Source organism: Bidens hawaiensis, unplaced genomic scaffold, assembly GCF_021521415.1.
Source record: "Bidens hawaiensis isolate Kalapana, Puna unplaced genomic scaffold, B.hawaiensis_p1.1 tig00001016_1, whole genome shotgun sequence".
NCBI lineage: Eukaryota > Viridiplantae > Streptophyta > Magnoliopsida > Asterales > Asteraceae > Bidens > Bidens hawaiensis.
The window spans coordinates 216,908-242,078 of record NW_027491059.1 but is presented as its reverse complement, the minus strand read 5'-3'; the positions used below and the strand labels follow the sequence as shown (position 1 = coordinate 242,078).

At 35.6% G+C, this 25,171-nt stretch overlaps 4 protein-coding genes across 4 annotated transcripts; 3 read left to right on the top strand and 1 right to left on the bottom strand.

The window, feature by feature from the left end:
* The first annotated feature begins 1,555 nt into the window (after window positions 1-1,555).
* Window positions 1,556-4,835, top strand: LOC143552065 (protein LOWER TEMPERATURE 1-like). The gene is made up of 6 exons (XM_077042370.1): window positions 1,556-1,670; window positions 2,880-2,925; window positions 3,535-3,655; window positions 3,748-3,806; window positions 4,538-4,638; window positions 4,754-4,835. The coding sequence occupies exons 1-6, from the start codon at window positions 1,560-1,562 to the stop codon at window positions 4,790-4,792; spliced, it is 477 nt and encodes a 158-aa protein (XP_076898485.1). The 5' UTR covers window positions 1,556-1,559; the 3' UTR covers window positions 4,793-4,835.
* A 2,608-nt stretch (window positions 4,836-7,443) lies between these two features.
* LOC143550591 (large ribosomal subunit protein uL22y-like) lies at window positions 7,444-9,342 on the top strand. Its single transcript, XM_077041214.1, has 8 exons — window positions 7,444-7,448; window positions 7,539-7,602; window positions 7,715-7,751; window positions 8,324-8,364; window positions 8,447-8,677; window positions 8,752-8,854; window positions 8,994-9,061; window positions 9,143-9,342. The coding sequence occupies exons 1-8, from the start codon at window positions 7,444-7,446 to the stop codon at window positions 9,185-9,187; spliced, it is 594 nt and encodes a 197-aa protein (XP_076897329.1). The 3' UTR covers window positions 9,188-9,342.
* Window positions 9,343-12,164: 2,822 nt separating this feature from the next.
* On the bottom strand, window positions 12,165-14,296 carry LOC143550583 (elongation factor 1-delta 1-like). The gene is made up of 9 exons (XM_077041210.1): window positions 14,268-14,296; window positions 13,436-13,542; window positions 13,228-13,344; window positions 13,049-13,139; window positions 12,848-12,968; window positions 12,641-12,754; window positions 12,373-12,561; window positions 12,284-12,303; window positions 12,165-12,227 (listed from the first exon to the last, which is right to left on the bottom strand). The coding sequence occupies exons 2-9, from the start codon at window positions 13,516-13,518 to the stop codon at window positions 12,165-12,167; spliced, it is 798 nt and encodes a 265-aa protein (XP_076897325.1). The 5' UTR covers window positions 13,519-13,542; window positions 14,268-14,296.
* A 4,912-nt stretch (window positions 14,297-19,208) lies between these two features.
* Window positions 19,209-25,088, top strand: LOC143551313 (conserved oligomeric Golgi complex subunit 2-like). The gene is made up of 12 exons (XM_077041778.1): window positions 19,209-19,672; window positions 21,839-22,045; window positions 22,196-22,532; window positions 22,649-22,810; window positions 22,919-23,018; window positions 23,140-23,343; window positions 23,420-23,528; window positions 23,614-23,817; window positions 23,897-24,001; window positions 24,103-24,228; window positions 24,309-24,443; window positions 24,818-25,088. Exons 1-12 carry the CDS (start codon window positions 19,211-19,213, stop codon window positions 24,929-24,931), a joined length of 2,265 nt encoding a protein of 754 aa, XP_076897893.1. The 5' UTR covers window positions 19,209-19,210; the 3' UTR covers window positions 24,932-25,088.
* Window positions 25,089-25,171: the final 83 nt, after the last annotated feature.

Sequence of the window (25,171 nt, the reverse complement as noted above, 5' to 3'; positions counted from 1 at the left end):
TTTATAATAAAAAATAAAGCATATACTAAAATATGATTGTGGTGCTTGAAAATGGGCATAATAAATAGCCAACCTTAGGAAGTTATTGCGGCTAAGAAGACCGGACAAGTCCTCGGAGAATCTTAAACTTTGCCATTACTTGTTAACGCCCAAGCTAGCCATCAGTTTTTGACATTCTGCAATTGTGTCATCATTGTCAATCACCTCTACAACCTACGCAACTCCATATTATTAATACCAAAAACAAAGCACGTGTAAATATCCTTTTAAGTTAAGCTACTGGCTTTTTAGCATGAAACATCCATATTCTAGTTATTCGAGGCTCGATATTTAACATGCACAACTATTTAGTTAAAACTGATACTAACATAAATCGAAAGATTATACAGCTTATTAAAGGGGAAATGTCATATAATACTATGTTTGGCTTTAATCCGCCTTAAACTATAGCTACGTGTTACATGCACCTATATGACGCCTAAGGTTCTCCGTTAGTACAATAGTACCCGCGTTAAAACCACCAATGGCATATCTACAAATGCATGTTATATAAATCCCATTAATTGAGTCAGACCATGGTCCATGAATAATAGAATTCATTATTTATTTTAATTAATGATCTAAGTGTAACACCTTAATAAATACAAAGATGCCCGAGTAACAAGAAAATGTATATAATAATCGAAACACAATACTTGATAACTCACGGATACTAATAAAAGAACAAGAAGAATGGTGTAAATGATAATAACCGGCGGCTATGTGATAAACATGATAAGCAATGGCCAATAACAAACTTTCAAACTGCTTACTTAACATTAAGCGACCCAATAGAAAACCGTGTATGATAGACTCATACCACATGATATCCATTTCTTATTTATCTATCAGGTTTGCTTGTTTCTTCACAGATACAAAGGATATCTCTTTAAATATAAGGTTGCGTGTTCTGGGCGGTATTAGAGGCTGCACGGGGGGAAACCAAAAGATGGTTGGTATGGGGAATTAATAGTGGGGTCATGTGCCTCTCTCTCTCTCTCTCTCACACACACACACAAGCACATATATTACATAGTAAAAGGAGACTTTAAACCACAACGAGACTTTATGGAGAGTTTTGAAACTCCGTTTCCTACATGACGATGACGTTGTCCACAACACACAACCTTAGAGTCGGGTATGAGATGGGGTATCGACAACTCTATTCGATATGCAAAGCATAGTCACGTGATCACCTCGGTTGTGCACGATGAGGTACAATAAGAAAGTAGACATTCACTAAGGATCTTATGCGCTTGGTGTGCGTGATGCTTATCATAATTAAACGCTTTTGTTTCGATTCAATTTTAGAATTTTAGAGCCAAAACAGAAACCAAACCGTAACTTTTTATTTCATTCTCGTTTTACCGCATTTCCCCTCCCCTCCCCTCCCCTCCTTCCTGTGACGTTTTATTTTAGTTTCCTTCGTCTATAAATTTCTTCCACGAATGTTTATCCGTTCCTTCATTCGTTCAAATAATAATAGTTTATGGTTTTGCAACATCACCATCACCATCACCATGGGCATGGATGCTTCTACACCATCAAGGAATCCAAAGGGAGCTTCCAAGTTGTTATCTAATCTTCCATCCAAAGGCCTCTTTTCATCGGCTGCTGTTTCATCCAATCTGGTAATTAAATTCATTCCTTCTAAGCCCTAGGTTTTTTTAACCGATTGGCTACTTTAATTGTTTTGTTTCTAATCATTGATTTGGTTTCTGATCTTAATCAAGTTCAATTGCACCTGCTGTGAATTATGTAAAGTACTAGTATGATTCTCTAGGGTTAATGAAAACTGCTAAATGTAATGGAGTGTGTTCCGGTGATAATTAGGGCTGTAAACGAACCGAATCGAACAAGGCCTTGTTCGTGTTCGTTTGTTTAACTTTTACTGGACAAGTGAACGGTTTACAAACAGCTAACTGAACATGTTCGTGTTTCGTCTATTTGGCCATGTGTAGTGGAGGGGCTACACCGGGGGCGATCTTTGACGCGTGGCGCCACGTCAGCACGGGGGGCGATTTTGATTTTAGAGTGTAGTGGTTTGTAGCCCAATATTGCCCCATCACATCATATATATATATATATATATATATATTATTACACACACATAATAATAAAATGTTATCATTTTCAAGCACAAAACAGGCGACAAATGCATGTCGCCCCCAAAATGTTATTAATTTTGGGGCGATTTGGGGGGGGGGGGGGGGTGTTCAAGGCTACAGTGGGGCGATTTGGGGGGAATGAACTTCTTCGTGAACGGTTCACGAACACAAACAATGTTTTATTTGATTTCAAGTGTCAACTGTTTGGTCCAGCTACCCAGTTTGTGTTGGTGTTTTTGTTAACATTCATATTCGTATGCTAATTTTGTATATAATTTAATCATATAATGCTCATATATGCTTTTGTTTTATAGTTAATTAATTTTGCTTAAATTTGTATGATAAGATTAGAAAAGGCATTAAAAAGTATTAAAAACATTTAATGAGCAAACATAAACAAACAAACATTAACTAACATGAATGGACGTCAATGAACACATTATCAAATGTTCATGAACACAATTAAATGAGCATGGCCTCTGTTCGTGTGTTCGTTCATTTAGTTAATCGAACAATTCCTTGTTCATGTTAATTCAATTTTTAAATGAACGAACATACGCGAACTCCCAGCCAAACACTTCACGAACAATTTGCCGAGCGTTCGATTCGCTTATAGCCTATCGATAATCGTATTATGATTGTGGTCGTGATTTGTGATTTCAGTTGTTCATGAGTCTTATGTATTTCTGTTATCCGTGTGTTTTGATGTTTATACTCTATGCACATATGCAGGGTAATATGCGTGTTTATGTCACTGATCATGATACATCACCTCCAGGTAAATTTTGGAATGATATGTATAATAGTTTATTATGCTGAATTAATAAAGCAATATGCTGTTGATAGTATTGACCATGGTTTTCGAAATCGTATGTTTGGTTTTGATTTGGTTCATTGATCTTTGTGTGAATGCTATTAGTGGTTATGAATTATGCTTCATTGGTTTTGGTTTTAGATTGATTTACCACTTTATCTTTTATTGCCGATATCTAGTAAAATTGCAATGCCAGCAGGAAAATTTTTTATTTTTATGGTCAATAAAGGTATATTATAATTTATACGACCGATGATGCTTACTTTTAGCATTTGATAAGCATTATATGATTTATTAGAAAACAAATTAAGTGAATATAATTTGATTGTTATGGTTTATGATTCAGATTTCATGAAACTAATAAAGTTCAGTAAGGCCTGACTGAAGATTGATTAATCAGAATTTTCCTGCAATTAAGATGATCTGATGCTGTGTTATATTTTGAGTGTGTTCTTTCATAAAAAATCCATATTATAACTTGTTGATAACATTACACGTTATATGTTAGATTCTACAGCAAACATGAGTTTTGTGGTTTCTAAACATCTAACTAGTTTTATTTTCTCTATTCAGAAAACCAGCAAATAAAAACAGATCAAATGAACATACTTATTAGATCCCTTCTGCTTAAGCAGCAACAGAAAACTGAATCAAGTGCAAAAAGCGTAGGCACAAAAGAGGGCTCAAGAAAGCGGTATATACTTCATTTTTGTTAGTAATTATATTTCATTTCTTTTTTAACATTTCATTTTGGTTGTTTATCTTATAAAATTTAATCAATTCCAGGGCTTCAGAAAGAGCTGTGGATGGTAGGACTTCTAACAAAAGGGCAGCTTCCCAGCAAGGTGAGTGTTGCAGAATTAACTATATCACTATATGTTTGTATCGAAGTAACTCCAGATGATATTTTAATTTTGACCTAGACTTCAATTGAACATTTTGTTTTGTGGGTCTCATTCTTATGTTGGTAAAAGAGAGTGTGATATTTGGTCCCATTTGCTGATAATAAAGACAGACAGCATATTTGAGAACAAAAATGAAAAAAATAGTGTACAACATATTTGGCTTTGCTTCGCGTTATTTATAGGGGGTGTAAAGTGTAAACTAGCCAAGCCTCTCGTGAGCTACTCGAGATCGGCTCGCTAAAAGCTTGAATTAAGCGGAGCTTAAACGAGCTCGAGCTTGTAAATAAGGTTTTTTAATAAACGAGCTTGAGCCCGAGCTTCACGCATCGAGTTATCAGGTTCGAGCTGACTCGCAAGACTAAACGAATCTATTATTTAGATAATTTCTACTCATTATATTTTATATATATTATAATATATTAAAGTTATGATAAAATAAATAAATTATATATATATATGTATGTGTATACAATTAGTTAAAAATATATAACAAGATAGTTAAAATTGTATTTGAATTAATTAAGAAATAATAAACGTGGCTCGGCTCGAGTTGGCTCATTTACATTCCTTTTCCACATAGAACTATCACTCTAAAGGGGATTAAGATATTATAATTGCTTTTGTTAGTTTATTGGTTGAGCATCTAATAACAGCATTTGTACATCATGTAGAGCGACTGAAATCACAGCTACCTGAAAATCTCAACAAGTTAACTGTAGAGAGACTCCGAGTGCTTTTAAGGGAGAGAGGCCTTTCGCAAAGAGGGAGGAAGGTAACTAACTTGAATTACTGAATTTATAATACTGCAATTTTATGTGAACTTTTATAATTATATATGGATGGCAGTATTGTTTCAGTTGACATTTCTGGTTTTTCCAATATGGCAGGATGAGTTAATCGCGCGTTTGAGGTCTACACTTGTTTGAGAAATATCCGGTACTCACAAGTTTTGGGTATCTATAAATGAAGTTATCAGTTTGCAAAAGGACTATAATGGTAATTGCAGCAAGTCAATTTGTGTAATGTAATAAGCTGATGCTTGTGATTCCGTTTTAGACTTTGTGCGAAATGTTTTTTTTTTCTTTTTGTATATGTATGGCAATCGAAAGTTGGTATGATGGGGGCTATTGGTCCCAACTGATTTCTAGCGGTACTGGTCTTGGTTAAGGGTGCAAACAAGCCGAGCCTGAGCTTGACTAGGCTCGCTCGGTTCGTTTTGACTTATGAGGGCTCGGGCTATGCTCGTTTCGTTTTCTAAAGCTCGAGCTTAGATCATGGGCTTCTTTTTCAAGCTCGAGTACGGCTCGTTTATTGTTTATTAATTAATTAATTTATATATACGTTTTTTTATTATTTTTATAATTTTGAGAAAAAAAACTTAAATGAGCCTAAGCTCGGTTCGTGCTCGTTTAGTACCTTAACAAGCCAAAGCTCAACACGCACTCGGCTGTGAAGTGTTAATACATAGAAGCCTAAAGTGGTAAACCTTAAAGGTTCAAAAGGCTTGACGAGTCTAAACGAGCTTCCCATACAAGGCTCAAGTTTGGTAAATAAGCGAGCTTTATTTGAGGCTTGTGCTCAGCTCGAGCTCGAAAAAACTTGGCTCGGGGCTTTTTATCGATCCAAGCTCGAGTAGCTCACAAGCAACTCGGCTTGTTTACATCCTAGTCTTGGCTGACTTTCTAGTCGTGGTGAGCGGGTATGATGGGCGGCTCTTTGGTTCGGGTCAAATAGAGTTTAGTTAAAAAAAGACCGTTTTAGCAAACTGAAAGGAACAGGTTATGCAACTTTGTATATGCAATTTATACAAAATGATGTTGACAATATAGTCAAAGAAACACAAACAAAACCCTTTAATTAGGATAAGTAAAAGCTAATTCAAAGATACAATATTGAAAGTAGATACAAAATAAAATTTGAAGGCTATCCGGTAGAGAGAGAATAAAATAGATACAAAATAAAAGGCTAAAAGCAATTCATTTAAAATTAAAAGTTCAAATATACCATAATTTAATCTTTGGTCACTTGCCACTCTATGGACGAACATTGTTCCAATTTCGGTCTCAAGAGCACAATACTCCATACATATAAGGTATGAATCACGAAGTAATGGTATTTGCCGATGACTTCTTATCATAGTGGCATCTGGTGTTTATTCCTACCAAATTAATGCGGGTTTGAGTTTCATAAAGTGAACAATGGATGGATTTTAAGGGTGTTATTTAAAGCCGATAGTCGAACATCAATAAAGAAGCCATTGGGTTATCTACTAACTTGATTCGAAAAATTAAAAAAAGCTCTGTTTAAATTTCGGTTTTTCCGAATTTGATTTGAATATCTATACATGGTTAAATACACAAATGAATTGTATAAAATTTCAACATCAAATTATTATTTTTAAATATATTTTCATAACCGATTGCTAATTTGTTTAATAATCCGGACAACACATCGAAATGAAATCTAACGTGTCTAAATTGCGAGGAAAAACAAATTGAGTTTGAGTAGCGTGTTATTATGTAGGGATGCAAATGAACCAAACCAATCAAGGCTATATCATGTTCGTCTATTAAGCTTTTATCGGACAAGCAGATGGTTCACAAACACCTAACCGTAAGAAATATCTTGTTCATGTTCGTTCATAAAGGAAATGAACTTCGTGAACGGTTCACAAACACAAAATGAACGCAAAATGTTTTATTTAATCTAGCTAACCGAGAATAGTCAATGTCGAATGTTTAACCTTTAATGAACAAACATAAACAACCGAACCTTAACAAACATAAACAGATACCTTATCAAACGTTCACGAACACAACTGGACAAATATAACACTTGTTCGTGACCTTCAATTAAGTAAATCAAACAAAATTTCTTGTTCAAAGCTTCCCGTTGAACATTTGGTTCGTTTACGATCTTATTAATATGTTATTAAAAGTAAAGACGTACAAAAAAACCGATCTGGAACCTGTTAACCGGATCGATCATATCTAAAACCGCTTTCAGCCAAACCGATTCCGAAACCGGACCGGATCGCCGATTCTTATACCGGTTCGCTCATTTCACAATCAAACCAGCTTTAAAACCGAACCGAACCAGTTTGGGTCAAACCGATTTCGTTTTGACCATGCAAAACCCAAACCGGTTCGGTTTGAAAAAAACCCGGTTTTATACACCTAATTAAAAGAAGGAACCTAGAGGTGTACAAAACCTGTTTTAAACCCAAACCGAACCGGTTTGGTCAACGGCTGGTCAAAACCGGTTTGACTGAAACCTATTCGGTTTAGAAACCGCTTTAGAAGCAAGATAGGCCGGCCTGGTCCATGTCAGTTCGGTCCGGTTTATAACCGGTTTTTCTCAAACCATGTCGGTTTTAAAACCGGTTTGGTAGATCTGAAGGAGAACTAGTCCTGCAACTGACGGTTTGGGTGAAACCAGATTTAATATCAAACCGGTTTGGTTTGTTTTGCATAAAACCGGTCCCAAACTGGTTTTTTTAACACCTCTAAAGGAAAGTAGGAAAAAAGTAAACGTGTGTTTATCTCCATAGAAAAGGCCCAGTTGATTTAGCGTACAAATGGGGTCAACATAAAGCCCAACCCAAGCCCAAACAACCACCTCAGGGCATCGTTATAGTTAGAAACCCTAGACTCGATTATTATTATTTGTTAGGGCGGCCTCCAAACCAAAAACACCATTTTCATCTTCATCTTCATCTTCATCTTCAGCAGACATGGTTAGTATTCGAAGCCTATGTGATATGTACATGTTAATATATACATATCGATCGAGTTTTCTCTATTAATGTGCTAATTTATTATTTTTGTTGTTGTTGCTGATACTCTCAGGTTAAGTACTCAAAGGAGCCAGAAAACCCTACCAAATGTAAGTTAACATTCAGTTATGGACTTTTGTAGGTATAGACGGTTGTTAGCTTCTTAATTGTTAAATCACAACAAAATGATTAGAAGTTACGAGCTGATTGATTAGTTTTTAATTACGACCGAAGTTGCGCCATTGTTTGTAATTCTTAGGGTTTAGGGTTTATACGTACGGTGTAAACGAGCCGAGCTCGAGCTTATGAGAGCTTGATTTTTCCAATGCTCGAGCTTGGCTGGTGAGTTGTTTTTTCAAGCTCGGGATCGGTTTGTTAATTAATTTATATAAGTTTTTAATTATTTATATTTATTACGAAAAAATACCATTAACAAGCCTTAGGTTAGCTCGTGCCTGCGTAGTATCTTAAACGATCCAAAGCTCGACCGTGATCGGTTGTGCAGTGTAAAGTTAATACATAGAAGTGCAAAAGAGGGAAAACGTAGAAATACACAATTCTCATATAAGGCTCTAGCTCGGGCTCTGCCTGATTTAAGATTTTTTGTTGATCTGAGCTCGAGTAGCTTAGTATGGTTTGGTAGGTAATTAACTTAGGTTTGCATTAATGTATGTTTAATCAGCTTGCAAGGCCAGAGGATCAGATCTCAGGTGTCATTTCAAGGTATATAATTTTTGATTTCATAATTTATACCATTATATATTTTGGTTTTATATGTTTATGTGTTTTCTTTTGTTTGTTTTAGAACACTCGTGAAACCGCGCATGCTATCCGCAAGTTGCCTTTGATCAAGGCTAAGAGGTACTTGGAGGATGTCTTGGCTCACAAGCAAGCCATTCCATTTACCCGTTTTTGTCGTGGTGTTGGGCGTACCGCACAAGCCAAAAACCGTCATTCCAATGGACAGGGACGTTGGCCTGCCAAGTCTGCAAAGTTTATCCTTGATTTGCTGAAGAATGCCGAGAGCAACGCAGAGGTATAAAGCTAGTCTCATCAGGTTATGAATTTTAAGCTGAGTAAGTTTTTGATTCATTTGATTTAATAATGTAGGTCAAAGGGTTGGATGTGGATGCTCTTCACATCTCTCACATTCAGGTGAACCAAGCGCAGAAACAGAGACGTCGCACATACCGTGCTCACGGAAGAATCAACCGTGAGTCTTTACTTTTATAATATTTATCTTTCTATGGGTCGGTCGTGTTGGTATAGTAACCGGGCTAAACAGGTTTTGGTCAAATGGGTGGTTTGTTTGTGTTGGATGCGTAATGAAAAGTTGTGTTTTTGTTTTGCAGCTTACATGTCTTCTCCTTGCCACATTGAGCTCACTTTGTCTGAGAAAGAAGAACCTGTTAAAAAGGAGGTTAGTTGCTTGATATTTTCATTGTTATTGCATATTTGTGTTAAGTGCTTTAACTAATTGTGAAACTTGTGGATGTTGCAGCCTGAGACACAGTTGGCTCCTAGGACCAAGAAGAACCAGGCTTAAGTGTGGGGTGCATCGTCATGAGTTGGACTCATAGTTTGTTGGTAGAAAGGATTCTGTTTTTGTTTTCGTTTGTTATATCAGAACTATGTGTTTTTGTTTCCAAAGATTCGTATCCTATATTCAATTATGAGGCGATTGTGGTTTATGAAATTATGATGTTGAACAAAATTTGTTTTGTTCGTGGCTGGGTGTCCAGTTTGACTGGCTTATCTGTTGATGAGTTGAGAGCATCAAGTTTGTTATGGTTGTTCTTATGCACTGGTCAGACAGTGTCTGGTAGGGTTATGTGGTAAACAAGAATATGAAATTTGTTGGTAAATCTCTTTTTCATTAAATGATCAAAGACTTAAAATTATTCAGTACCTACATTATGTGCTTCTACTCATTTAACATGTTTCATGATAGCTGTTCGTACTTTTTATGATGATTTACACTCTTTTATCTTAAAGTTGTACCTAAAATGAGCCCTTTTTTTTAATAGACGAATTCACCTAATCTATACATTCTACTTTATAATTTATTGAGCAATTTTTGTACCTTACGTACAGTATTTTCAATTTTTGTTTTGTGTATAATACAAATCAAAGAATACAAGTGGGAAAAAGTTACATATATCTGAATAAATAAATAAGAAACAAAGTGAATAAAAAGGGACACAAAAATTAAAGTTCATAAAAGAGTCGAGCTTAGGTTAAAAAACTTTTAGAAGGCAAAAGACTTGGACTTTAGCCACTACACCAACACATAGTATTGTTTAAAATTTCAATTATAATACATTATTACTTAAATACGCTTTTACGCATATATATGAAAAGTTAAAAACTTTTTAAATGGGGCCTTATGTTTTCGGGGGCCTAAAACCCTAACTTCACCTGAGACTACTATAGGGCCGGCCCTGTGACCGGTTTAACATAAATCCACTAGTAACACGTTCACTAGCCTCTTATTTGTGCATCAAGTGACTTGTTACAAATCATAAACATGTATGTCTGACTCTTGTAGGGAAACCCACAAACCCGATAGAAATGGTAAAATTGCTAGGTATAAAACTGGAAGTGTTAAAACCTATTCTATTCTAATCCCCAGATAACACAAGGTATCTTTCTCTTCTCATGTTGATGAAGATCGGACAATCATGTAGTGTGTAAAATGAATTCAAATTACATCAAATATTCACATATTTGTTGAAAGAATGAACCTTTTTTTTTTTAACTAAATTTTGATTAGCAAGTAAATTTCGTAACTAGTTTCGTTAAACATATCCCCACGTAATTTTGTATATTCAGCATGCCGTTGCTTTTATGAATCTATGAAGTCATTTTCAAACACATTCTATTATTTTTTTTTTCTTTTTTGGAACGACAAATTTCTAAAAGTATTAACATGCTATTCATTTTAGGCTACAAGAATAAAATGAATCTTTACTTTATATTGTATGGTAGACACGAAAAGGCACTAGAAAGGAATACAAATGACAAAGTACCCAGCCTCAAAATAATAAAAATTTACCAAAATAAAAAAATGGTATTGGCGGTGGCGGCGCAGTTGTCAGGTGGAGGCAATGGGGATGATGGTGGCGGTTGCTACGTTTAACATTGTTGATCATTTGCAGACACTTCTAGCATCAACAATTCCCAAAATACTCTTATTTTATTTATCAGCATTAAGACTAGTACCAGTATATTTTATCAATGATTACATATGGCGCGCTTCAGCCACATAACAAATATTTGTTAGCCACTTCCACTCCATATCAACAACAATGTTAATAATGAATTGATTTTTTTTCCATTCCAATACACTAGCCAAATATAACGCTAACAGCATCATGCAGTCATAATTAGCAGCAAGAACCAATAAAAGATCAGTATTAGTACCTGACTAGCAGCATATAAAAAATAGTAACCAGGTGCTTGGTATACTTCAAACTCATGTATACCCAATATTCCACCATAGCTTTCTTATGATCAGACTTGATCAGCCAAGTATGGTGATCAGCCAAGTATGGTATGCTACAAGTCCATAACCAGCCAATTTGATTACAAAGCTGCCATTTTAGCTCGTATTAATGTTACTAAGGGACTGGTTATGACATGTTCACTATTACTATAGCATTTTTTTGAAGAGACCGAACAATGATGTTTATTACATGTGTGAAGATTTGGGATGAGACCGCAAGGTCTCATATTCGAATCCGATTCCAATCGGGTTATACCGCAGTGAGCCTTCGGCCGGCAGATTTTTTCCAGAACAGGAGATGGTGGATTCGAAATTTTGCGGGCGTATGGATTCGAAATTTTGCCACTAATTTTCCTCAAGAAACAGGCTTTATTTGTTGGTCATTAAAAAAAAAAAAAAAAAACTACTTGCTTATGCTCATTGATCTGAATAAGAGAAATTACTAGTTCAGTTCGTTTTAAGTGTGTGTAGAGGTGCACAAACCGGGTATTCTCAGGAACCGGAACCAGGTAGGAACCGGAACCGGGTATAGTCAACAAAAGTCAAAATCGGGTCCGGATAGGAACCGGTTCCGGGTATAGTCGTGTATTTGACCGGGTTTTGATCGGTTCCATCGGGTTTTTTTCGGGTTTTGGGTAGGGTACAGCCGGGTTTTGACCGGGTATTGGCGGAACCAGTTCCACCGGGTCCGGGTCGGTTCCACTTTCAGAGGGAAACCCAAGACCCAGCCCATACCCGTGGGCAGGGTAAGGTCGGGTCCGGTTCCGGGTAGGAACCACGGGTCAGGTCAGGACCCGGTTGTTTTGTGCACCTCTAAGTATGTGATTACTCAATTATGAAGGCCTCCTAGGTTAGATTTGTTATGAGCTATGTAAACGTTCTCAAAAGTATTTTAATTTTTTTTAATGTCATTAAATATTGAATTGATGACCCAAATTGTTAGAACATGCCATGTGAAAACTAAAATGTCGGATTTCTTTCACAGAAAGATCAAAATGAAAATGTTCTCAACCAAACACTAAATAATCATTAAAAGAGCCATATTCAAAACTGAAACCACAGGTCTGATAAATAAATTTCCCTGAAGAAACGAAAAACAAGTTTTATAAAAAATAAGCCATCATGCTTAGGTAGCACCAATCCACAATTGATAATCTCTGCAAACACAAATACAATTATCAGCTTAACCATACAGAATACAAAAGTTTATAAATTATGAAAAAAACCAGTAAAATTTTGATTAAAAAACTTACAGATCTTGTTGAAGGCGACAATGTCACAACTCTGGACATACTCGTTAATTGGTTCTTCAGTAAGTTTTTCCTCAATGAGCGAGTCAACAGACACCAAATCATCAACAATGGTCAACATGATCTGGAGCTTCTTGATACCATACCCAACCGGTACCAATTTAGCTGCAGTTATGAAAATAATATTTTAAATAAAAAACCAACTTTGCACATTAATATACATTATACTAGGAGAAAAACGTACATGCACCCCACAACAATCCTTCCATTTCCACACCTCTAACTGCCTCCTCAAGCTTCTTCATGTCGGTCTCATCATCCCAAGGCTTCACATCCATCAAAACTGAAGACTTTCCGGCTGATAATTCAAACAAAACCAGAAAAGTAAAAACTGAACAATGTTGGTAAAAGTAAGATATAAGAATATAAAACAAAACGAGCATAAACTCACATTCTTTCTTCTTTCCAGATGCCTTCACTGCAGCTGCACGTTCTTCAACAGCCTTCTTTTCCTCTTCGGTCTCTTCACCGAAAAGGTCGACATCGCTGTCATCATCTTCATCAGCAGCACCCTGAATAATACATACATTAAATCACATTTTAGTTTATGCAGAAAAGAAAGATACATTTTATAAAAAGTAAGCCTATTTACATTGGTGCCTGCAACAGGAGCTGCAACGGCCTCTTCGGGAAAAGAAGCAGATCCCTCAACAGTAACACCACTTCCTTCAGCAGAGACACCACTGCAAAAGGTTCAATAATTAGTTTATATGGCTAAAAATATTCTTTTTAAAGTGTAAAACAAACAGATAATTAAATTAAGGAACTTACGAAATTCTCAAAAGTGCCTCGATATGGTTAAACCAACGAGAAACATTCACGTATTGGGATGATGGAGCCTTGATGAATGCAGCATGAACAGCAAGATCATCCTTTGAAGCTTGGTACCTGATAAAATAAAATCAATAAATACTCAAAAAAACATAAGTTTTAAAAAATTAATACAAAAATAAGTTTTTAAAGATTAATGTCGACTCACCCAGTGATGTAACTGCGACTTAGAAAGTACTCATCGAGCTTCTTGAGACCGGCTTCTGAACCAACATAGAAAGTGGGCGCCATTGACAGATGCTTAAGTATTCTCTTCTGCAAGAAATTTGCAACAAAAAATTAAGTATTTATCACAAAATGTGGGTCAAATTTCATATCATTGTTTAGCTCAAAATCAGCAAAATAAAAAAATCAACTTATACATTAAATTTGTTTCTTTAAATCTAATAATCCTAATCACGCCTGCAATTCTATGCATCCAATCATTACAATAAACTAACTTTGTTAAACGAATATAAAATATTTAACCCAAAATGTGGATCAAATAGCACACCATTGTTTAGCTTATAATAACCAAATTTTTTTTTTAAATAACCTTTTACATTTTTTTTTTAAATCTATTCCTAATCATGCCTGGAATTCTATACATCAATTCATCAAATATCACATCATTATTTAGTTTATAGTCAGCAAAAAAAAAAAAAAAACTTTACATTTTTTTGTTTTTGTTTTTGTCTGTAATTCTATACACTTACTATAAAAAAAATAACATAAGCTGATTTTATTTAACATTTAGCTATAAATTGCATAGACTCTATTAAAAATTTAACCTATAAGAAATCGGATCTTATTTAAAGCAGCTTAATATCAATTACACCTATCTTTGCAAACCCTAAACAACTATATGAACTATAAATCATGATTAAAATACAGATCTTTCAAATCAGTGCCAATTGCGTTCGTTTTAGAAACGAATTGTGAATCGATGCACAAATTATAAAGATCAAGAAGACTAATTTACTTATCGTTATTGATTGTACCTGTTACTGAGATATTCGATGGCTGCTCTGAGTCGTGAAGTGAGGCCCAACGTAAAACCCTAGTTTTATTTATAGCCAGACGGACAGGGGTAGAAATGTCAAATTGGCGGAAGTTCAGAAATAGCTAATTGCCTTTAGGCCCTTGGGCTTACCGGTTTAACCAATGTTTTAAAAACCGGTCGTACCGGCCGGTTGAACCGGTTATACCGGTATTTAGAGCTCGGTATTTTTGGACGGTTTGCTCAAACATCATACCGTCAGTTTTTAAAAAAAATACCGGTTTAAACCGGCAAGCCGGTTTTAAATCCAAGAGATTTTTGATAAATTTTGCGGCCCAATATAACTTTTAACATAGCGGATAAAATTGAAAACGAGTAAACAACGATTCATTAATCAACTAATTTTGTAGCATGCAAATCAAATGTTGGTTTATTTACATCTTTTATAATTGACTAATTTCATATACAAAGTACAGACTTTCTATCTGACTCGATCATTGTTCTTTTGTGATATTTGATTCAAGTGTGATGTTTATTAATGCACTTTTGGGTTATTTTTTAAGTTGAAATTGTATTTATATGGAATTACAAGGTAAACTATTCAACCCGGTTGAATCTTCCGGTACATTCCGGTTCAACCGGTTGTACCATTTTTGAACTAAATCCGGTATTAGTAAAATACCGGTTTTTTAAACATTGAGTTTGACCATTACGAATGTATACTTTTTTTCTCATTCATAACGGTATATTCGATCAATGCGTTATTGGTGTAAACTGCAAAGTAAGAGAAGTAGTAACATTAGCCGTTCTAAAAAAAAGTGTAAATATTCCCTTTGATTGTTTAACTGTTTGTATGCATTTTTGTTTATCGTGTATATTAGACTATGATTTTTATCGTGCTAGGTCAATTGGTGACAGTAAAAGCTTTATGGCATCGAAGTCACTCTCTAGTTACACCAAACATTAGATTGTCGTCTAATTTGATATATCCCTTCATACGTTCGCCGAATCTGCCATTGATCTCATGCCACTTTTTTCTATCATTACATGAATGATATTCAACCTTTCAATCTCAATCTCGTCTCCTTCTTCAAACAATGGCTGGAAAGTTAAGTTATGCAAACATGGCTACAAACATCCAGAGTTTTATTTAATTCACTCTCGATATGAAAGACAAACAATATTCTTCATGATCGAAGCTTTTCAAGATACATTGTCGAGTATCCAGATTATATATTGTCTTCTTTTCATGTAACGCCCGTTAATTTTCGGTTTATGATTTAAAGTTTGTAAAGTATGTACACCTCTTGGGATTTAACCGACATTCCTCGGAAACTCCTCGTCATCCCGGTACGTAAATTATTTAACTTTCCCTTTCAAGTTGCCATATCTTTCAATTTGGAGGGGCTAGGATGAAACATTTTTATTATATCATAAAACTTAAAACCCTAACCCCCCCCCCCCCACCTCACTTCTCTTATCCGATCGGCAGTCTCCACCAGCCCCAAACCATCCGATTTTTCTTTTTGCAGCCAAGGTTTGAGCCTAAAACTTTAATTGAAGGTTAGTACTATGTCCCTACAAGTCTTTTACACATTAATTGATCATTATATCACGAGTATTGATCGATAAATGGCTTGTTTTAGGTTAACCGGGTGGCTGTCCAATTGAGCGGTTCTAGGACTGTTTTGATTGAGGTTTTTGCACCGAAATCTTCCTAGGTATGTCTAGTATAACATACTTTAAAATCATGTTCATTGGTGTTCGTTTGATTGGTCAACTAGTTGTAGTTTGAAAGATTGTTTTCGGTTGACTAGAATGGTAGATTGTTGCGTTTAACGCGAGATATGAAGTAAGTGATAACCAATTCAGTTTGGATAGCTTCGGTTTAGTGTACAGGCTGTTGGAAAATGATTTTTATAAGTATTGGGGCTGAATTAGTTGTCGGTTACTCAAACGGGTCGGTGCAACGCACATTTGCGTTTATTGAATAGTTGGTGCGTTGTACTTCCGAGTTACCGACCCATTTGACTCGTGTAGCGTCGTGTGGACTTGTTGGCTGTGTATTTATCATATCGGGTCCACACGGGGCTGAGTTGGATGTTAGTTGCCTAAACGACTCTTAAACGCGCGTGCTAGTATTACCTAGTGCTTCCGGGGGTAATTTGGGAATTCTTTATTCCCGGGAGTATCTAAGGGTCGTGTTAGTGGATGTAAGGCCCCGGGGGCTGTTATGAATGAGTTTGTTGAGGTTGAGGCTTTAGGTAACTCGAACCATGTTAGGACGTCTCGTAGGATAAACGAGTCCTTTCGATGTCATTTGTGATGATTGTATGTTTACCGGCAGGCGTTTGAGTTTTGGGGATACTTAGGGTTCTCTAGCTCGTGGTGAGTTCGTGCCTTGTGTCAGGTGAGTTCATGATGCCCCTTTTTACTCTTTTTAAGTTTTTGGGATAGCATGCACACCTAAACGATTTTGCTTGATGAACCGTTTAAACTATTTTGTATAGGCTTACTTGTATAGGGTAGGCCTTGGGATGATATTATGGTATGTTTGTATGTATTATTGTATGGCTAATAATTGGCGATGTTATTAGTCGTTATCGACTAAGGATGTTTACGTATGCCTACTTTGTGTTTGCATACGTTGGATGAGATGTTACGTGTTTGGGTTGTACGTATGCTCGACCCTGATGTTATTACTTGGATGATATATATATATAGGGATGTAATTATAAGGATGTATATATATATATATAAGAATGATTATTTATGGATGATGATGGCCTAACTGTTATATCCCGTTTATTTTAAAACTCTTGGAATGACTATTATGATTATTATTATAGATGTTAATTAATAAAACTTGAACTCACTCAGCTCAAGCTGACTTTGTGTGCATGTTAGTGTGAGTTTCAGGTTAGGAGGTGGATGCATTACCGCTTGGACGTGCACGAAGCTACTTGGACGGTGGAGGGCATGCTTAGCCGAATGTTTTAATAATAATAAACATTTTTCTTTTAACGTTTTATTAAATACATTTCAATTTGGTTTTGGGCATAATTCCCGGGTTTTGGAAACTTGTTTTATTAATTATGATTTTCCGCTGAATTATACTCTAAATTGGTTATTTTAATGGAATGAACTGTTTTTGAGTTTAAGTATCTTTGTAAGTATTTGTATGAATACCAACTGTAGGATTCCCGGGATTCGGGGTCTTACAAGTATCACTCATTTATCTTCATCTTGCTCAGTTGAAAATGATTAAGATAAAGATAAGTCTTATTCCTTTTCGTCGTCTAATGTTGATTTATGGTCGCGTAGCAAAGCCATTGTTATATGACAGATCTATGGCACAATCTCTAATACATTCTCCGTACTAGTCTAGTAACAGATACAACCATTGCCTACGCATGAAAGGCTCTTGATAACATCTTCCATGACAACCAGAATGCTCAATAAACATAATAAACATACAGAGAGAACAAGATTGTAAATACCACTCTTATTGTCAATGCCATCTGACAAGTGTTGGTGCATATGTCTCTAATAAGAGACTCATCTCCACAAGTCATTGGTGATTTTAATGACCAGTTTGGTGGGTTCGCAATGATGATCCAACAATCTAACCCCTTTCGAGATTCTATGAAGCTGGGCCAAAACTCGCACTCTAGAAGACTCGTAAAACCAACCATGGCATTGTTGTCACTGCGACTTTTGGAACAACTCTATACGTAACCACTCAGCCCTTTAGTTCCCTCCTTTTTTACAAACCCACATCCTTGCTTGGATTAGGTCATGCATGACTCTTACAACATTAACAGCTCTATCCCATACATTGCCTTGCCCATCATACTTCCTCATGTCGCCCTATCGTTAAACACCTCGGTCGTCTCAATAACCGCAACAGTGATCGTTCTATCATCAAACATCTTCACATGGACCCCGTATTCTTAGGTCACGCCCTCCTTAAGTGAATGCAACGTACTCACTAGTTGATATTGAACAAACGCTCCACAACATGAATCTCAAATTCTCAATCAACAATATCAAACACAAAGTACCTGTGTACCGACACCAACCCCACCTTACAAATTCATCAAATAACTTCTCATCTTATTTCACCTATTGTATTTTTACGAATATTATCCTTATGAATGGTTTCACCGGAGATTAAACTAGACCAATATTGGCTCTTATATCATATTATGAACTAAGGGGGTGTTTGGGATTCCTTATGAAAGCTTCTTATAATTTTTCAGTAAATTAATAAGTTACAAAAACGTAAAATTTTTTACTCTCACGTCAAAATCAATCCCAAACAAGCGTGACTATGTACAAAGGTAGTCGGAACTCGGAAGCGAGGACCTAAGCAGCTAATGCGGAAAAATATCGTATATCGCTGTGAGATATCGGTAGGATATAGGTAATTTTAATATCATGTAAAATGCATATATATAATATTTTAACACTTATAATTCAATATAGTCTCATACCATTAACAAATTAACCTTTTGTAAATTGCAAAACACTAACAATCGTGGCAAGTAAGAATTTATTAAGAGTTGGAACACTGACATTGAACACTAAAAGTTGATAATTAAGACTTAAAACAGTGATATCGGTAATATAGGTGATATATCGGTCAAATATCAGTCAAATATCGGTCAATATTGCTGATATTATCGGTACCATATTTAAGTGATATTTCGCCAAGGGACCGATAACCGATATATCGACGATATCGATCGCATAGGCGAGGAAAAAGTTAATTAATGAAGTGGGTAATAGTAACTCCGACTAATTAATTAACTCCGATCAGGTGCACGATAATTTTGAAACAATGCACACACCAACTCCTGTTATCATTTGTGACGGTACAAACACGTAGCCGGAACTCAGAACTCACCGATAATTAACTCTTACCAGCTACCACCATCTCCAATGGCGATCCAACACCAACAACCACCACCACGTACCGCCACGGCCAACCTCTTCGGCGATCCAGTCGACTCACATCCCTTATGGTTCAACCAATCCTCATTCCTCAACCCTAATTTCAACTCCGAGTCCTACATATCCGATCTCCGCACCTTCGTCCCCTTCGAAACCCTAAGATCCGAGCTCCAGTCACACCTAACCTCTCTCAAACACGAACTAGTCGAATTAATCAACCGCGACTACGCCGACTTCGTCAACCTCAGCACGAAGCTTGTGGACGTTGATTCGGCGGTTCTGCGTATGCGTGCGCCGTTGATTGAGATCCGTGATAAGATCGTGGTGTACCGTACGGCCGTTGACGGTTCGCTTGTGGCGTTACAGGATGGACTTAGGCAGCGAGCTGAGGCGTCGAGTGTTAGAGAGATATTGGAGCTGTTGATTGATACTTCGCATGTTGTGTCTAAGGTATTGTATTGTTTTGGAGGTTAATTAGTTGCCTATTAGATGTGGATTTGAGTGATTTTAGAGTAATGCTGAAGGATTAGGTTTTGTAATGTTAGATCGCATATAGAGATTGTAGTTGTATTACACTTAACAAATGTTAGTTAACATAACACAGCCTTCCAGTTATTAGCCAATTAGATCAATGTGAATTTAAAGTGATTTTAGAGTAATGTTGTAGGATTAGGTTTTGCATACTTAGATCTCGTATAGAATTTGCAGTTGTCGTACACTTGACAAATGTTCACAGATCATCTAATATTTGGAGCTTAATTAGCTTCACAGTTTTCTAATTTTAGTCTATTAGATTAGATGCGGATTTTAGTGATTCTAGAGTAAGGTTGTAGGATTAGGTTTTGTATTGTTAGATCTCATGTAGAATTTGTTAGAGATATACGTCTCATGTTGTGTCTATGGTATTGCTAATGTTTTGGAGATTCATTGACTTTAGAGGTTTCGGATTTAAGTGATTTTAGAGTGGTGTTGTAGGCTTAGGTTTTGTATCGTTAAATCTCATATAGAGATTGTAGTTGCGTTATACTTAAACAAATGTTAAGAAGTTAACATTACGTGTTTACCGTTAAGTATTATCATAATCACAGATCATTTAATATTTGGAGCTTAATTAGTTTCACAATTTTCTAATTGTTTGCCTATTGGATGTGGATTTAGGTGATTCTAGAGTAATGTTGTAGAATTAGGTTTTGTATTGTTAGATCTTGTATAGAATTTGAGAGATTGGAGGTTTTGATTGATACGTCTCGTGTTGTGCCTGGGGTAATTTTGATGTTTTGGAGAATTGGAGGTTAATTAGCTTTAGACATTTTTAATTGTTAGTTTATTTGATGTTGATTTAAGTGATTTTGGAGTAGTGCTGTAGAATTAGGTTTTGTATTGTTAGATCTCATATAGAGATTGCAGTTGTATTGTACTGAACTGTTCAGTACAATACAACTGCAATCACAGATCAGCTAATATTTGGAGCTTAATTAACTTTATAGATTTACGTGTTTATTATTATCATAATCACATATCATCTAATTTTTGTAGCTTAATTAACTTTATAGATTTCTAGTTGTTAGCCTCTTAGATGTGGATTTAAGTGATTTTAGAGTAATGTTGTAGAATTAGGTTTTGCATTCTTAGATCTCCTATAGAAGTTGCTGGTGTTCCGTACATAACAAATGTTAAAAGTTAACATTACATGTTTAGCGTTTTCATAATCATTTCATAATTACAGATAATCTAATTTACTGATTTTAATTCAATAGGGTCATATATCATTACCTGTATGAAATGTACCAAGTAGGTTTAGGGATTTATGCAGTTTTGCTATTATGATTACTCATTGCAGATTAAGAAACTAGTAAAGGAGCTGCATGATGTGCCTGTTGTACAGTTAGGTTTCTTATTCTTAGTTCTCTCATAGAAATTGCAGTTGTATTATACATACCAAATGTTAAAAGTTAACATTACATGTTTCTCATTTTCATAATCACAGATCACCCATTTAATAGACTGATTTTGGTTAAGAAGGCCTCGTATTTACCTATTATCTTGTGCACATTTGAAACAGTCAAAACTCCATGGATGTCAAATATTGCAATATGTGACTTATCATATCATATTGGGTTGTTGATTTTTGATTATCCCAGTTGATTGGAAATTTGATCGTCTGTAGATTGTGGCAAAGGTTATATATCGTCACTGTGTTATTATCTCGATTTTATCAAATCACACACACAATCAAACTGCAGAAAATAAACGAACACGAGACACAAGGATTTATGTGGTTCGGTCTAAGCTTGACTACATCCATGGGCTGCAACCAGGAATTTCTTTATTGCTTGCCCATGATGAGGAATCGCATGCTCAACATATGAATACATAGAGATAGATATAGGGTTTCTAACTTAGAGAACAAGATAAGTAAACGGGCTCAAATAATAGAGAATAAGGGTCGGCCCATTAGCATCCCTCGTCTCCAATCTCCATTAAGTCCAACATTTATCTTCTTTTTTCATTTAAACCGCACCCAAACCAAGAATGGGCCTCCACAACCCAACATACTTTTATGAAATGTATGTAGCAAGTTCAGGTATTTATGCAGTTTTACCATTGTGATTGCAGGTTGAGAAACTAATAAAGGAGCTGCATAATGTGCCTGTTGATGGCTCAAATGGAGATCTGCACACTGCAGAAAAGGGTCAATTAAGTAATGGTGTTTCTATACAACATGCTGAAATTGGAATTAATCTTAGAGAAACCCAAAGCATGCTTTTGGAAAGAATTGCTAGTGAAATGAATAGACTAAAGTTTTACTTTGCTCATGCCAAGGTCTTTCCACTACTTCCATGTTATATTAATAAACATTTGTATCTCTTTCTTTTTTATTAAGCTCACTGAAAACTTTGAGAAATGGTCTTATTTGCTATTTAGTAGTTTGTTATGAACTCACACATTCTTTCTCTGTTAATGGCAGTACAGAACCTGCCTTTTATTGAAAACATGGAAAAAAGGATACAAAATGCCAGCTCATTATTGGATACAAGTTTGGGACACTGTTTTATTGATGGATTAAAACATAAGGATGAAAATGCAGTATACAACTGCTTACGTGCTTATGCTGCTGTGGATAACACACGAAATGCAGAAGAAATATTCCGATCAACAGTTGTCGCCCCGTTTGTTCAAAAAGTCATTCCATACGCTTCCTCTGGGGTTGTTGGTGGGCCCACTGGGGATGAGCTTGAAGAAGATTATAAACAAATTAAACATCTTATTGCAGAAAATTGTACATTTTTGTTGGAGATTTCTTCTACTGGTATGGTTATATCAACAATCAGTAATCTTTTTGCTTTTTTCTTCTTTTTTTTTATCATTATTCACAAATCAAGAAATATATTAATGTTTATATATTTGTTTCTTGTTATTTTGCAGAAAATTCTGGTTTGCATGTATTTAGCTTCCTTGCTAATTCAATACTTAAGGAGGTTCTTTATGCAATCCAACAAGGAAAGCCTGGGGCCTTTTCTCCGGGAAGACCTACCGAGTTTTTGAAAAATTATAAAGCGAGTCTACGTTTTCTGGCTGATTTAGAAGGTAGTAAATTCATGTTTCCTATTAACCTATATATATATATATATATTTACTTGTTTGATCCATTAGAGATTCATTTGTAAGCTAAGTTTTTCTTAATCTTTCTGCAAGGATATTGTCCTTCCAGATCTGCTGTCAGCAGCTTCCGAGCCGAAACAGTATATGCGGATTTCATGAAACAATGGAACATTGGTGTGTATTTCTCACTAAGGTGCTGATAGATTTCTTCATGAAGCAATATCTAAGTTCTAAACCACTATCACAATGTTACATAAAGCAAATGCATAGGAAAAGTTAAGAAAAACGAGGAATGATTTGAGTATTGCTTGCAGGTTTCAAGAAATTGCTGGCTCTTTGGATTCTGCACTTGTAGGTTCTGGTTTGACTCCAATTCAGAAGTCAAGTTCTGAACATGGACTGACACTAAAGCAAAGTCTTACTCTTTTAGAATGCCTCAGATCCTGCTGGAAAGAAGACGTTCTTGTTATTTCTATTTCTGACAAATTTCTTCGGTTAACATTGCAGCTCATATCTAGGTATGATATCATTTAGCAATCAATTTTTCCAAAAACCTTAGAATTATTTTATACTTATATCTAGTTGGATTTGTAGATATGCAAATTGGTTGTCTGCTGGACTATCTGCTCGTAGAAACCTTAACGCAGGCTCTAATTCTCCATATGAATGGGCACTTACTGCTGCTCCAGATGATTTTGTCTATGTATGTCTCAGATTTCACCTAAATTTACAAGTTTTAGGGTTCGTAAGAATTTATGTCTGATAATAGTTTCTGTTTCGTGTTGCAGATAATCAATGATTTAGATAATCTATCTGAAGAGGTTTGTAGCAACTATATTGGATATGTGCTTGAGGCTATCAGTTCATGCACTACAACAGAAGTAATTGATCTTGTTAAAAACAGCATTTCACAAGGTGGCAAATCTCTTAAAGAGCTTGTTCCTTCTGTTATTGATTCCATAATTGAAACTCTAGTTGACAAGTCTAGCGAGGTAATTGTAACGATGCCATTTATAAAGTTCTTTTAAGCGTTTTTAATCGATGATAAACATGTTTGATACATAATTGTAGGAGTTAAAACAACTGCATGGAATAGTTGCTGCTTACAGAATGACTAAAAAGCCGCCTCCTGTAAGGCATTCTCATTATGTGTCAGGCGTGTTGCGTCCCTTGAAGGTATTTATTAGTTTTTTTGTCATTGTATGACAAAGTTTATGTTAAAAGTGATTTTAAGTAATAAATATTTAATAATTTCTGAACTTATGCCACACAAACAGGTTTTTCTGGATGGTGAACGGGCCAACACGCATTTGACAGAAGACGTTAAAGGTAAACTCGTGCAAGGTGCTGCCTTCAAGATTACTGTTCGGTATCATGAGTTGGCTGCTGATATTGTTAACACGGTAAGTGTCATGAAATAGTAGAAACAAACAGGTCATAATCTTCAGTGATCTTGATAAGTCATGCTTACTTTGTGATTCAGGCAAGAAAAACAGAGACTTCACTTCAGAGAATACGCAAAGGTGCTCAGAGGCGAGCTGGCGCCAGCTCAGACGTCTCAGACCATAATGTTTCTGAAACAGAGAGAATTTGCATGCAGTTATTTCTCGACATTCAGGTGTGCATTCTTGAACATTTCATCTTTCTGTTAATGTTTGGATTTACGTATTGAACCTGATTATTGCTATGCTACATGTATTCGGCTTCTGATTATTTGATTATTCAGATTAGCAGTTTAGTAAAACTAACCACATCTTCTTTTAACCGAAATGTCCTCCCCCCCCAAATAAGAATGTCTTTGTTAGTCATATTATGTATTATTTTTTAACTAATATATATTCTGTCACAACTGATTTTATGAGTATAAGTTTATTACAACTACAAACAACATTGTTGCTTTCAAATCATGCATCGAAACACCCCCTAAATTGTAATGTCATTAGTTATTTTGATCAATAACACTTAAATATGCAATCTTTTATTAACGTTCAGGAATACGGGTGTAACCTTGCGACGCTTGGGGTTGAAGCTGCCAAAATTCCAGCATATTGCTCATTGTGGCAGTTGGTTGCACCTCAAGATAGACAAGCGGAAATAAGCTTCTAGTTTTTATAAGTTTTTGTTGCTGTAAGACACAAACAAACATATCTGGTGCGCCTACTTATGTTTTTGATCTTGTGAGATTGTTTTCCTGGCGGTATTGTTACATTATATATAGGTTTTGTTTGATCCATTTTTACTAATAATTGTATTAAAGACAGTTTTGTAACTAGTGTTGTGATTTATTTTTATATATGCTTTGAAAATTGAAGCCCCTTATATAATTTATTTCTATATATTCCTTAG

Excerpts from the sequence above, each read along its gene's own strand:
- LOC143552065 (XM_077042370.1), top strand. The coding sequence starts at position 1,560 with ATGGGCATGGATGCTTCTACACCATCAAGGAATCCAAAGGGAGCTTCC. Across the intron at positions 1,671-2,879 it reads CTGCTGTTTCATCCAATCTG|GGTAATATGCGTGTTTATGT; the intron begins GTAATTAAATTC and ends GCACATATGCAG. Across the intron at positions 4,639-4,753 it reads TTTCGCAAAGAGGGAGGAAG|GATGAGTTAATCGCGCGTTT; the intron begins GTAACTAACTTG and ends CCAATATGGCAG.
- LOC143550591 (XM_077041214.1), top strand. Across the intron at positions 8,365-8,446 it reads ATCTCAGGTGTCATTTCAAG|AACACTCGTGAAACCGCGCA; the intron begins GTATATAATTTT and ends TGTTTGTTTTAG. Across the intron at positions 8,678-8,751 it reads ATGCCGAGAGCAACGCAGAG|GTCAAAGGGTTGGATGTGGA; the intron begins GTATAAAGCTAG and ends TTAATAATGTAG.
- LOC143550583 (XM_077041210.1), bottom strand. The coding sequence starts at position 13,518 with ATGGCGCCCACTTTCTATGTTGGTTCAGAAGCCGGTCTCAAGAAGCTC. Across the intron at positions 12,969-13,048 it reads CTCCTGTTGCAGGCACCAAT|GGTGCTGCTGATGAAGATGA; the intron begins GTAAATAGGCTT and ends TGTATTATTCAG. Across the intron at positions 12,228-12,283 it reads AGATTATCAATTGTGGATTG|GGAAATTTATTTATCAGACC; the intron begins GTGCTACCTAAG and ends TCGTTTCTTCAG.
- LOC143551313 (XM_077041778.1), top strand. The coding sequence starts at position 19,211 with ATGGCGATCCAACACCAACAACCACCACCACGTACCGCCACGGCCAAC. Across the intron at positions 22,533-22,648 it reads GTTGGAGATTTCTTCTACTG|AAAATTCTGGTTTGCATGTA; the intron begins GTATGGTTATAT and ends GTTATTTTGCAG. Across the intron at positions 23,529-23,613 it reads CTCCAGATGATTTTGTCTAT|ATAATCAATGATTTAGATAA; the intron begins GTATGTCTCAGA and ends TTCGTGTTGCAG.